Source organism: Leptodactylus fuscus, chromosome 1, assembly GCF_031893055.1.
Source record: "Leptodactylus fuscus isolate aLepFus1 chromosome 1, aLepFus1.hap2, whole genome shotgun sequence".
In the NCBI taxonomy this organism is placed as follows: Eukaryota; Metazoa; Chordata; class Amphibia; order Anura; family Leptodactylidae; genus Leptodactylus; species Leptodactylus fuscus.
Genome location: NC_134265.1, coordinates 74,496,533 through 74,510,356, shown reverse-complemented (window position 1 = coordinate 74,510,356; position 13,824 = coordinate 74,496,533). Strand labels below are relative to the sequence as shown.

General features: G+C 40.8%; 1 protein-coding gene across 4 annotated transcripts in view; it reads right to left on the bottom strand.

Annotated features, from left to right (window-relative positions):
- YTHDC2 (YTH N6-methyladenosine RNA binding protein C2) overlaps positions 1 to 13,824 on the bottom strand; it is a 65,461-nt gene that overhangs the window by 39,457 nt on the left and 12,180 nt on the right. For all 4 annotated transcript variants that reach the window (XM_075272049.1, XM_075272063.1, XM_075272056.1 and 1 more), the window contains exons 4-10: positions 12,914 to 13,004; positions 11,561 to 11,757; positions 8,798 to 8,997; positions 8,158 to 8,324; positions 7,237 to 7,339; positions 2,066 to 2,222; positions 247 to 354 (exon numbers count right to left, since the gene is read on the bottom strand). In XM_075272049.1, the coding sequence (XP_075128150.1) occupies positions 247 to 354; positions 2,066 to 2,222; positions 7,237 to 7,339; positions 8,158 to 8,324; positions 8,798 to 8,997; positions 11,561 to 11,757; positions 12,914 to 13,004 (1,023 nt within the window). The remainder of the gene's footprint in view (positions 1 to 246; positions 355 to 2,065; positions 2,223 to 7,236; positions 7,340 to 8,157; positions 8,325 to 8,797; positions 8,998 to 11,560; positions 11,758 to 12,913; positions 13,005 to 13,824) is intronic.

Genomic DNA, 13,824 nt, shown 5'->3' with positions numbered 1-13,824 from the left:
GTGATATAAAGTGGCAACTCGGGGCCATTCGGGAGCTCACCGGACCATACCCCAATTCTATACCAATGGTCAAGTTTAGTGAAGGAAATGAATCCCACATTTGTGTGCGGTGTCACTTAGGGTCGCTTCTCTTTGAAATGTTTTTACTGGATATTATATGCCAAATGAGTATACCATAAGCAATTCCTTGTGTGAAAATAATATTAACTTATCAGTAGCAAGTTACACTCACGTTACTATACTTACCACACTGCTTCTCCTTCTTATACTTAAGCATATCTTTATTTGTGTAACCCATGGTTCTTAAAACATCTTCTAAAAACATTTCTTTCACTTCAAAGGGGCGTCCTTGTACTTAAAATGACAGAAATATAACAATAATGAACATGTTAAAAATAAAAAAAATAAAAAACATATATATATTTTGTTTTAGAAATCAGATTATGAAGGTAAGGTAAGGTAAGGCCCTAAGGTAAGAATCTTATCCTGATATGGCAAACACTGGATTCTGTAATACAACTGTGTGTATGAGCGCAAAATTTGGAATGCATTCTTTGTACCTCATTTATTTTGTGTTTTAAAAACTTGTATGCCCCAGTCAACAAGTGGTTGAGGGCTAGTGAGAAAGAGGTGTGACCAAGTAGGAAGAGGAATGTTTTGAAATGCATCAGATCAAAAAATTGTGGCACGTTTGGCAATAAGTAAGAAAAACAATAAGTAGTAAAATAGATGAAAATGTGTGCAGCAAATTTTCATATAGAATGAGCACTGTAATAAATGTGAGGCAAAATTAATCTACCTGGTAAATCTGCCCCACTGTCTGCAAAATGTACTGATGCCCTGGATATTCCAAAGGAATATCACGGACCCCATGCACACGGACCCCATTATAGTCTATGGGTTCCGTGTGCTTTCACTGCACAGCACTTGCAGTTGCGTTCGGTATTCCATTTGGGGGGGGTCCCCATGCGGACTCCCTGGACAAAATACCAACACAAATGTAAACAAAAGGTAAGACATGAATTCCCTGAGCATCAGAACTACGTCCATTAACTGACTTTGTAAAGCAGACTATCTTTTATACGATAAATCTATTTTAGGTGCACAGTGTGTCATCTCTGGCACTCTGCAATAAATTTGATGTTCAGAACTACCAGAGAAATATATTTATTTTTCACACTACAGCCAGGGCCCCACGTTGCGAAAACACAATGTTTTGGACGTGGTGGAAACACGACAGCAAAAAAAACACTGCATTTTACATTACCTGCAAAATGGATGGGATTCTGGCTTATCTCATACACACGTTGCAGAAAAAAATCCACAGTGGAAATGCTGTCATTTCAAAAACACAAGCTTTTTTTTGCAAAACTCAGTATGTCAATTATACTTAAAGAAATGCTGGCGTATTCCGTATAGATATAATAGAAGCAGACTTTCTGTGAAAAACACTGCAGAAGAAAAATGTAATTTGATGGCTTGGGCCCTAGCTTATAAGATATATTTTTAGGATCTCTAGGTCTCATAGTACAAATGCTAACTATTAATCCTCTGTTAATAGAAAAGAAAGTCCAACAACTTCATCTCATAATCAGAAAATCCACAGGGACTTCAGCGATTCAAGGCTTAATACTTCTTAGTCATAGCATGCAGTGAATTGCCAGTTTTTAATGAGGCTGGACTTTCTCTTATTTGTTGTTCCAGTACTTCAAAAAAAAAAAAAAAACCAGGTCCGGCCATGTGCGCCGGTGAGCGTTTTATGCTCTCCGCCACGAAACCGTTTTTTTTAAACCGGACACAGAGTACTGCATGTCCGACTCTGTGTCCGATTTTTAAAAAATTGCGGCGGAGAACATAAAACGTTCACCGGTGCTCATGGACGGACATCTTTCGAACCCATTCAAATGAATGGGTTTGAAAGAGACCTGCAGGTTTCCGTCTCCTGCTCAGTTTTGTGCAGGAAACGGAAACCTGCATGAACGGAGACCGGGCGCAGATGTGAACGAGCCCTAACCAACACTGAATTAAAAGGTATATGACAGGATATCGGTGAAGATATACTTACTGTACAATACAGGACAGCCTCCAAAGTATCTCAAAAACAAATTTACATCCAAAGCAGCACTAGAAAGAATCAGTTTCAGAGTTGGATGTTTATGTATCATATCTCGAAGTTTAGTTAGCAGGAAATCACTGAACCGATCTCGTTCGTGAACTTCATCCTATAATATAATATGAAAATAGGACTGAAGTATAAAGATATTATATGTAAGCTGCCATAAAGCTTTCGCATACAATTGCCCTCTGCACATCTACTAATAAAACCTTCCATGGATCACTACAGTAGATGGATTCATGAAGATGATAATCTCTAGAGCAGCTGTTTTTGTGTAATGAGTTTCTCTTATGGATAATAGAGGTGTGGGCTCCATGCAGTGCTGGTCTAGGACACCCATAGGCTTCAGTACAATAAGAGAGAAGGGCCTAACCTAATCATTTTAGAACAGTCAGCAGTGGGCTTGTCTGGAGAACTGCGAAAGGACGTGAGTGTGTAAGTATACAGTCCTATGAAAAAGTTTGGGCACCCCTATTAATCGTAATCATTTTTTGTTCTAAATATTTTGGTGTTTGCAACAGCCATTTCAGTTTGATATATCTAATAACTGATGGACACAGTAATATTTCAGGATTGAAATGAGGTTTATTGTACTAACAGAAAATGTGCAATATGCATTAAACCAAAATTTGACCGGTGCAAAAGTATGGGCACCTCAACAGAAAAGTGACATTAATATTTAGTAGATCCTCCTTTTGCAAAGATAACAGCCTCTAGTCGCTTCCTGTAGCTTTTAATCAGTTCCTGGATCCTGGATAAAGGTATTTTGGACAAACAATTCAAGTTCAGTTAAGTTAGATGGTCGCCGAGCATGGACAGCCCGCTTCAAATCATCCCACAGATGTTCAATGATATTCAGGTCTGGGGACTGGGATGGCCATTCCAGAACATTGTAATTGTTCCTCTGCATGAATGCCTGAGTCGATTTGGAGCGGTGTTTTGGATCATTGTCTTGCTGAAATATCCATCCCCGGCGTAACTTCAACTTCGTCACTGATTCTTGAACATTATTCTCAAGAATCTGCTGATACTGAGTGGAATCCATGCGACCCTCAACTTTAACAAGATTCCCGATGCCGGCATTGGCCACACAGCCCCAAAGCATGATGGAACCTCCACCAAATTTTACAGTGGGTAGCATGTGTTTTTCTTGGAATGCTGTTTCTTTTTGGACGCCATGCATAACGCCTTTTTTTATAACCAAACAACTCAATTTTTGTTTCCAAAATGAAGCTGCCTTGTCCAAATGTGCTTTTTCATACCTCAGGCAACTCTATTTGTGGCGTACGTGCAGAAACGGCTTCTTTCTCATCACTCTCTGATACAGCTTCTATTTGTGCAAAGTGCGCTGTATAGTTGACCGATGCACAGTGACACCATCTGCAGCAAGATGATGCTGCAGCTCTTTGGAGGTGGTCTGTGGATTGTCCTTGACTGTTCTCTCCATTCTTCTTCTCTGCCTTTCTGATATTTTTCTTGGCCTGCCACTTCTGGGCTTAACAAGAACTGTCCCTGTGGTCTTCCATTTCCTTACTATGTTCCTCACAGTGGAAACTGACAGGTTAAATCTCTGAGACAACTTTTTGTATCCTTCCCCTGAACAACTATGTTGAACAATCTTTGTTTTCAGATCATTTGAGAGTTGTTTTGAGTAGCCCATGATGCCACTCTTCAGAGGAGATTCAAATAGGAGATCAACTTGCAATTGGCCACCTTAAATACCTTTTCTTATGATTGGATACATCTGGCTATGAAGTTCAAAGCTCACTGAGGTTACAAAACCAATTTTGTGCTTCAGTAAGTCATTAAAAAGTAGTTAGGGGAATTCAAATCAATAAAATGATAAGGGTGCCCATACTTTTGCACCGGTCAAATTTTGGTTTAATGCATATTGCACATTTTCTGTTAGTACAATAAACCTCATTTCAATCCTGAAATATTACTGTGTCCATCAGTTATTAGATATATCAAACTGAAATGGCTGTTGCAAACACCAAAATATTTAGAACAAAAAATGATTAAGATTAATAGGGGTGCCCAAACTTTTTCATAGGACTGTATGTGGTAAAGATAATAACTTTAAACATTCCTTTGCAAGGTGGAGATTATAAGGCCTCTTTACCAAATGTAAATGTACATTAAATAGTAATACTGTCAAGGGGTATTCCTATTTTATATAACATAATTGAATATTGCCAAGGCATGCCACCAACACTAAACATAGAAAATGCACACAGAAAAGTTGAAAAAATACTAGCCTTTCTTTCCTTCATCTTCTCTTTTCCCTTGGTCCTATATGACTGTCAGGAACCCTACAGGTCATCTGATCCCCAGGGCACACAGCAATGATTATATGGCAGGGGCTGAACTGCTCACTCGCCAAAATCTTGATGGTGGTGGTTATGGGTAGTGCATCCTGTGTCTCATTCAAGTTTATGGGACACTGCTGCAGAACCCATAACCACCGCTACTAAAAGTACAGCGAGTGAGCAGCATTACACTTGGCATGTAAACAATGCTATGAGCTGCACCGCTCCAGAAAATAGCTGTCCTGCAGAGGTCCTGACAGTCAGACCCCTGTTAATCTAAAATAGATGGCCTATATTAAGGTTAGAATATTAATTCTTAAAAGGTGAATAACCCCATTCACCCTACATACAAAACTGCTCTACTAAGAATCAGCCAAGAAGTCACCATCCCCTAGATTTACAGAGTAAAACAAGAGTAATAAACAACCCTGATAAAAGCTGTCATGTGACCCAAGAAAGCGACATTTTAATTATTAGATCAATGATGATCGATGGGATTGTGGCAGGAACATCAGTCACCGCTTCATGAAACAAACAAATATAAAGATAAAGGTGCCCTTAGCTTTCATCTAGAATACATTACACGTTGCGAGCATGTCAGTCCATCATTTACAAGAGAGTAGTTTCAGGCTACAGCAGCTCAGCGGCCCATCTGCCTTAGCGTTAATTGTGGCTGTAAATATGGATGGGAGTTTTATTTCCAATGCTATTTTCTTTTTAACGAACGAGCTAAGTCCAGAACTGCCTTGCTGCGGAGTGCTTCATAAAGTTTTATCATTTACAAAGCAAGAGCAATATAATGTTTGTTGATTTTGTTTATTCTTGCAGATCTTTAACCTACAAATCCATATTGTCAGGACGTGAGAGGAACTCAACCAATTTTCAGTGTACACCCATAAGTAGGAGGTATAAAGAGGCTATTGGCTTTCAGGTTTAAAGTCTGTCCTCCATAAAACAGTAAATGTAATCCTTTCCCATTAAGTTCCATTCCAGCTCCTACTGAATGACAAAACTGCCTAGTAATATAGTGAATACCCGCTGCTACTATGTGACTGCAGAACTAGGCAGATTTACTATTCAAGGCTCTAGGACAGCTTAGAGAGCTACAATATTGACTATGCTGTTTGCTCAGGGGTTTATAACTTTAGGGGGAATTGCTTGTTAAAGGGGTTGGGATATTAGTACAAGAGGCAAAAAGGAAACTGAACATGTAGTTTGGAGTAATTTTGCAAATTAATTTTATAGTTTTATACAATTTTCTGCTGGTTATAGTGTCCCCTTGGTGTTCACTTTGTATAGATCTGTGCCTGCCATTATAGTGAGGCTTTGTTAGTCATGTGTGAGTAGTAGAAGACAGTCGAAGCAAAAGGCTTGATACAGACACAAATTTTGGTTTTCACAAAGTTTACCGCTTGAGTGTTTTTTGCTCTTTTAGTTGGATGTTTCCACGGTGTACTGAAGCCTTTCATAGGTTTTTAAACTTATAAACAAATTTATGCAAAGACTCCATATTTGCAGTGTTAATACTTATTTTTCTGGTTTTCTGCAGTTTGTCCTGGCATTTTGGATATCAGCCTCTGGGCCAAATCCCGACTGATGCCAACCCATTGTTGCCTATTGGAATTGATCATAATTTCTGTGTTTTTGTATGTCCACTTGCTTTTTGAGGACTGACTGTAGGTTCTCAATGGGATTGACATCTGGGGAGCATTCTGACCATGGACCCAAAATTTCAATACTTTGTTTACTAAGCCACTTAGTTATTACTTTAGCCTTGTGACATGGTGCTCCGTCATGATGGAAAAGCATTGTTCATCACCACATTGCTCCATGGGAGCTTGTATCAGGACGTCTACCTTTTACTGTTATAAATGCTGCTGCTTGTCCTAGGTTTTCTTTATGACAAGCACAAAGAAAGCCTATGTCCAGACTAAATGATATTGTTATTTGTTTTGATGGCAAAACCCCTTTAAAGAGAACCTGTAAATGAAACCTGTCTATGGCCAGCGCTGGCAGAGAAGAGCCTGGCTGACAGGTCTATCCCTATTAGGGCCTTTTTACACAAGCTTAATATTGGGCCTGTTACTGGGAACAACCATTTTAAGGAACAGTTAAGTCTGATTCCAGTGGCTCCTGCAGAACTTGCAATGATGACCCAACAATTTGTCATGTGAATACATCTTTATGCAGCAACATATATTACCTTGTGTTGGCAGGCAATGTGCTGATGACAATCATTCCTCCCCATACCACAGTAGGGATAGCACATAAATGCAATAAACAAGCAGGCAATGATCGGGAACAAATGAACAAAGAAAAGTCTGTTCTTGATCAATGTTCTCTCACTTGACCCATGTGAAAGGCCCCTTATTTTTAGTACAGAGAAACCTTGTCAATCAGAAACTGCAGAAGCATATGTATCATTGGGGTCATCTTTGGCAGCAATAGGTACACACTGTAAAGTTACACTTATAACTAGTTAAAACTCCGACAACAAACCACATACAGACAGACCGCTAAAATCAGTGCGCTGCCAGAACGGACAGCATAAATGAGAATAGAGCCTTATACTGTTATCTATAGCAAAGATGCTGGGGCTTCGAGGGGTCCACTTTCTATGGGTGAAGAGAGGGGAAGAGAATCATAGCCTACTGTTCCTAGGTCCTCAAGGGGTTCTCAGCATGCAGATCCCTGAAAGTTTTGAGAACTAGAAGTACACATTATTATGTCATCACACCCTCAGTCACCTGCTTGCAGTTTATCCACATTATTCGCAGCACAGTACAGCTTTAGATATATAGCATATCTTACCACAATGACATGAGTTACAGTTGAAAGAGTAGTATCTCCAGCCATTAGAGTACGCAGCAGTACACCATTAGTGCAAAAGGTGAGGAGCGTCTTTGGAGAAACCCTATTAAACACAATGCAAAATATTTTTACAAGAGGATTGGTTAAAATTAATTTTAATATACGGAACAGCAGTTTTCAACCACAGACCATTCACCACATCCATGCTAACGTTTTCTGGTTACCCCATTTAAAGGGGTTTTCAGGCCCCTTACTGTTGACCCATCCACAGCTCAGCTTCATTGCTGGGTAGTAAAGAACACCCCCTCTGACAGTACAAGACTATGTTAGAGTACAGTCGGCGGGGGGGAAGGAGCGATGACGCTGAGCTATGAGGAACGCCCTTCTGATAGTGAGGAGATATTGGTGCCGAAACTAAATGCACTAATATCTCTCTCTCCAGGGCACATAACACCGTGGCATAGAACGGTCGGCTTTCTAGCGGTATATAAAACCAGAAGGTCCTCGTTAAAGTCTCTGGGCAAACCCTTTTATGATTTTTCATTACCTGAACAGTTTCAGATTTGACCCAAGTACAATATTGTACTTACTTCAAGCAATTTCAACCCACAGGAGTCCAGAAACTTTATATATGATGTTGTCCTCCAATTACAGAAGTAAAACAAGACCACAGATCCGAACTTTCTGCAGCTGCAGACACAGCAATTATATTGCAGTCAATGTGTAAATAAATGCAGAATAGTCTGCAGTGGGACTCTTACCTCAGATCTGGGACCAGATTTTCACATAAATTAAAACCTTAGGGCTCAGTTACAAAAGTAATGTCTATAATCCAGATTAAACTGGATTTGAATAAAATTAGACATTTAAGGTTTAGTTAAGCAATAACTTAGAAAATCAGTAACAAAGTAAACCATATACCTGCTCTCTAGACGAATTTGGTAACCTATAGTTTGACCAATTTTTTCTCCCCTTTCAGCAGCAACCCTTTCAGCAACAGCAATTGCAGCCAAGCGCCTTGGCTGGGTGCAGAAGATGCGACAAGCATTTCCCTTTCTGTAGCAGTCATCCAGCAGGAACTGGGGAATCTTACAAAAAAAAACAAATAGAGAGAGACTGTAGCGATACACATCAACTTCACTTCCTTCTACCTTATATTTCACCTTATTATGTCTTTATTTTATGCAGATGTTTTATATCATTTATAGGTAATTTTTATTTGCCTTCACCATTTCTCTTTCTAAGCTTTCACCATCTTATGCTATACTTTTAATAAAAAATTTTATTAATAATAATAATACATTATCTTAGTGCAGACTGACAAATTGTGGCCCAAGCCATTAACTGTAGTTGTGGCTCCACAACCATCAGAACCCATAAAATATACTTTTAGGGCCCTATGTAGTGCTCATAAAGATGAAAAACAAATCTGTCATCTCAATTTGTCAAAACAAAGTCCACATTCTATATTATCATAGATGTGCAGATTATTTTAGAAGATTTCAAGATATGTGAATCAAGTTCATTTGGATTTCTGAATGAAATCGTCAGATAGATTTACCTGGGTGGTTTTTCCAGATCCTGTTTCTCCAACAATAAGAACAACTTTATTGTCCTTAATAATCTGAACAATTTCTTCTTGCTTTTCAAACACGGGTAAAGACTGGCGGAAAGAGTCAAACTCAGATTCCGCTCTCTTCACAGGGACTTGGGGGATGCCATTGTTTAGCCTTCCACTTGTTTTGTTCATCTCCCGACTCTCTGCAAACAAACATTTAAAACTAAACCAAAAACTAGCAAACAACATAAGTTCTCAGTAGACAAGCCAGCTCCCAAGTCTAAAAAAGCCATAACCATGGACGCCATAGAAAGCGGTCACCTCCTCAGGACTTCCATTTACTATGCCGAGTCATTTTAAACGAAAAAAAAAAGGGGAAATTTATTTTAGGGGTTTGGCTGGAGGCCAACTAAGAAACAATCTTTGATGGTGCTAATGCATTGCAATACATTGCATAAAATCATCAGTTCTTTTGCAGGCTACATAGAGTACCCTGCAAAAGAAAATCATTGCAGACAGGCTGGTGAGCCTTTACAAGACCTCGGAGCTTGCTCCGGGTGCTCGCAATCTCCGGCAAAATGGCAGTGCACTCATGCCGCTAAGAAAATGGTGCCTCAGTAAGCTTTGACAGAGGCGCCAGAAGAATAAATGCCCACGACTGGTGCGGGCACCGACCTCTGGCAGTAGCGTATGGTGTCTATGGCGGTCATCCTGCTCCCGAGTGGCTGCCAAAGTTTAACACTCAGCATCTGCCATAATAGTATGGCAGATGTCGGGAAGGGGTTAATGGATACAACCTGTAATCTATCTTCATTCAAGATGAGTATGCACACTTTGTGTTTTCGAACTGCCGGGGTGGGGCTTAGTTGTAGGGCGGGGCCTCCTACAGTCCTGCAGATTTACCAGAAGCTTGGATGAATTATAGCTTAAATTTCTACAAGTTTGCATTTTTGCCCCATGCAGATGTGTGTGGACTGTAATAAAATTGGCAAAACTCCACTCCAGCATGCAAGAGACCAAGACTTACACAGGAAACACCAGTCTTGATAAGTTTCACCCCTCCAACACATATATTCAACACTAGCATCTGCCCGTGACTTCGCCCACGTGTTGTTGGCGATGACCCGCGTATATGTTTCGATTTGCTGTTTGAGATAATCCGCCTGCGCCCGAGTGCTGATTCGGCTACATCTTGGCATATGTGCAGCATACCAGATGTATGTACATCTCTGCATATGGGGGGTATACTTTGGTGTGCTCTAGGTGTGCCTAAGTTCTGCAACATCTGGCAATTTACAGTGGTTTTGTAATGGCAGTGTCTGAGCAGCTTGTGCGTCAGCAAAGGCCAAACGGGTAGTGCTGAAATTATCCTGCGGCCTCCCCTTCGCCCTGGAGTCCACATACATGCTGCATGTTTACATTCCATTTCCCGTAGCTGCCACCACCCGCTGTGGTAGAGCAGGCTAAACCAATGTTGCCGTAATTAGGCACAGTTCCCCACCCCCTGCCCCTGCAGCGGTAGAACACTACATTCCCCCGTCGTACTTACAGGAAATGTACAGCTGCTACACTGTCTCGGGAGCCATATTAACGCTGCCTGTTCGCTACTCTCCCGAGTGTCGATTAGCTGCCATGTTCTTGAGGTTTCACACTGTCCGGTCTCAGCCTATATTACTCCGCCCACATGCTAGCACGATCCTATCAGAGAACGGCTCAAGGACCTGTGATGATGTCATCTCAATTCCTTTAGTCTCCCGCGAACATAAATTCGGTGGTAGCGGTCCCGAAGTCCGGGCATTTACCGGCATAATAAGTAGCCTATGTTTCATTCCAGGTTACAATCTATGAGCCAAATGAGTTCAGCCGTTTTTGCATGATTGAGGACCAAACATCCAAACACACAAACTTTCACGTTTATAATATTAGTAGGATGTGACCATCCGCCCCTCTCTCCCTTGGCCCAAACCTTCTTATCCAGATCTTCATTTACCCTGGCTGGAGTACGGTCAACTTACAGGGTTTTTACGGAAATTCTTTGTCGCCCCTTCTTTCCTCCACTATGACTGACCTGGAGTCCGTCCTTTCCCATGCTGACTCTTCCCCAGAAGCACCCCAGTTCCTGACAATATTCTTCTCAAAGTCACTACTCCCCTGTTATACAGGCCCCTGGGAGTCAGACCTTCACGCAAGCCTTTCCCTGATTCAGAGTTAACTTGTTACACTTCTTTTCCTTTCCTCGTGGGAGGTTGCTGGTAGTTCTGCTCTCCCCGTCCCCCCCCCTCCACTTCCGTATGCGTCACCCTGATTTCTGTTTCCATTGCGTGTCCCCTCTGTCTGTCTCCATTTTATTTGAAAATGTTGTTTTTATGGTCCCTTATGTTCTACTTACTATGCTGTTAACGTATTGTTTTCCAAAGTGTTGTTGTTACTCTCCTTGCCTTTTTGTTTTTACGGGTGAGGCCTGCGTGCCTTTGCACAATTTTTCCTCTTTCTATTGTATTGAAATTTTTTTAATAAACATTGATTAAACATAAAGGTCTCCTGGGAGAGGAGGACAAACTGGATATAACCACTAAATACTAGAGTACACATAGAAAAAAAAAAAACTGTGGTTGAGATAAATGAGGTAAAAACAAATGGTACGCTCCACTCTACTTATGAACTTGGGTGAAGCCCACAGAGAAGGAGCGGCAGGACAGCAATATAACGTGCGAGGCACCAGCCTGCTAAATGAATGACCCCTTAAAAAAGAAAAGAGAAACTCACCAGTTTCCACTGCATTCACATTTCCTCGTTCAGTTTTTGGAAGAAGTTCTGTCCTTTCCTTATTGGTCACAGGAAAGCGCTGAATGAGGTTCCTTATGGTATGCTTTGAGATCTGTATCAGACAGCAGATCATCCGAGCTCTGCAGGCTTCAGAGCCATCCTTCTTCCTGATTGTTAAGTATCTATTAGCTCCTTTTCTGAAAACAAAAAACAAACCATAGGTCTAAAGTAGAAGCAGAATTTTTCTCAAATAGATTTTACAAATTAATTTATGTGATACATTAACACATTTACTATGGTGTACAGGCCCTATTTTACATGCAGCTGGAACAGACATGACTCTCACCCCAATCCTGTGCAATTCTTTGGAAGACTCTTGTTTTCCTAAATATTTTGTTCATATTTATATGGTGACTGTGGATAGTGTGTGCCACTCTCACTTATTATGTGAATTTACAGCACTACTGATGTGTGATGTCAGACTATACACCAGACAAACTATTTGCTATGCTATGTACCAGAATTCTGCCTTAATCTGCACCAGGATAATTTTGTTGTTTAGGCTAAAGCCCTACGTTGCGGAAACGCAACTCTTTTTGTTGCAGATTTTGTTGTGTATTTTTGAGCCAAAGCTAAGAGTGGATGAGCAGAAGGTAGAAATATAAGAGCTTCCTATTTCTTTTGTAGCCATTCTTAGCTTTAGCTCAAAAAACCACAACAAAATCTACCACAAAGAAAGCTGCGTTTCTGCAACGTGAGCCCTAGACACTTTCTTCACCTCTACATCATCTACAAATTGAAGGTGACAATATTGGGCCACAATTCTTGTACAAAGTTAGTCAACTAATAAGTGACAAACTTAGTTGAGCTAGTTGATACATGCACTAAAATTATCCAGTATTACCCACTGCAATTAATCTAATGAATTTTCAGACCAATTAAATACCAGATGTTACAGTTATTGCAGTGTATGCTGACTGTATGCATTAGCCTGTTTCCCCAATAAATTGCCACATTCACCACTGAAAAAATCTCACTAAATCCCATAAAGAAATACCTGCTCCATATCACCATAGGGCACTTTGCTACATCTATGAGCCAAAATAAAGAAAGCTGCTCTGTACGAGAGTCTTCCATTGTTGCACACTCAAGACAACCGTGTCTACATGGGTGCCCATTTATCTAAATAGTCATTATGTAACACTACATTTCAGAGCAAGTGCTTGTATGGCCAATTCAGGGTCTGCATTCTGAACCTGATTGTCTCATGTGGGGGTTATTGGAGTATGATAAAAAGCATTTAGATTTGAGTTACAAAAATATAAAATGTGCAAAGAAAACCCAGTAACTTACCCTTTGCTTTTAGATATTAGCCCAAGTGACTGGGCAAAACGATGGATAAAAGCTCTCTCAGTGCTGGTCAGAGAAGAAGGGAATTCCAGCTCTTGTATATGAAAAAGTAGAATGGATTGCATAAATAAAAAAATAAAAAAAAACATACATTGGAATGTTTTACTATGATCAGTTCATGAAATGTTGCCTATACTGTTGCCACAAAAAACAAGATATGTTACTCTAAGGGCTCGTTCATACGGGGCAAGAGGGGGCAGATTTTGGCGCTGAATCCTCCTCAAAATCTGCCCCCCTCACAATAGAGGTCTATGCAGACCGCTAGCGTTCTTGTTCCCGCTAGCGGAAAAAAGAAGTGAGCTGCCCTCTCTTCAGGCGGATTCCGCGGCTGATTCAGCCACGGCAAACGCCACGCGGAAGCACCCTCCGGACTAGGCCTATTCATTTGGGCCTACTCCGGAGTGGGAAGCTGCGACAGTCGCGGCAGGCACATTTTAGTCCTATTCTGACGCGGCTTCCCGCGTCAAAATCAGGACCAAAATACGCCATCCCGTGCCCCATGTGAACGGTGCCTAAGGAGCCAAGCAGCCAATGCTCAGGACCCACCGCAACTTGTCAGTGTCTGTGTGGTTTGGGTTTCAACTCTGGCCACTATAAACCTATAATGTATATTATTTGGGAATTGCATAAATACCAATTTTTCAATATCTCTTTAATGCCAGAATCGCTGACTTTATGAGCAAAGGATTCACCGCTAGAAATATGACGCAAATTTACTAAACCATCTACATCAGTTTTCTGGTGGAAATGGGCATCATTGTGGTGCATCTTTGTTGCACAGCCCTTTTTGGTGACACACCACGCAACAAATTTACTATAACACATTCCAGATAACAGGTGTGAGCTGTACCTAA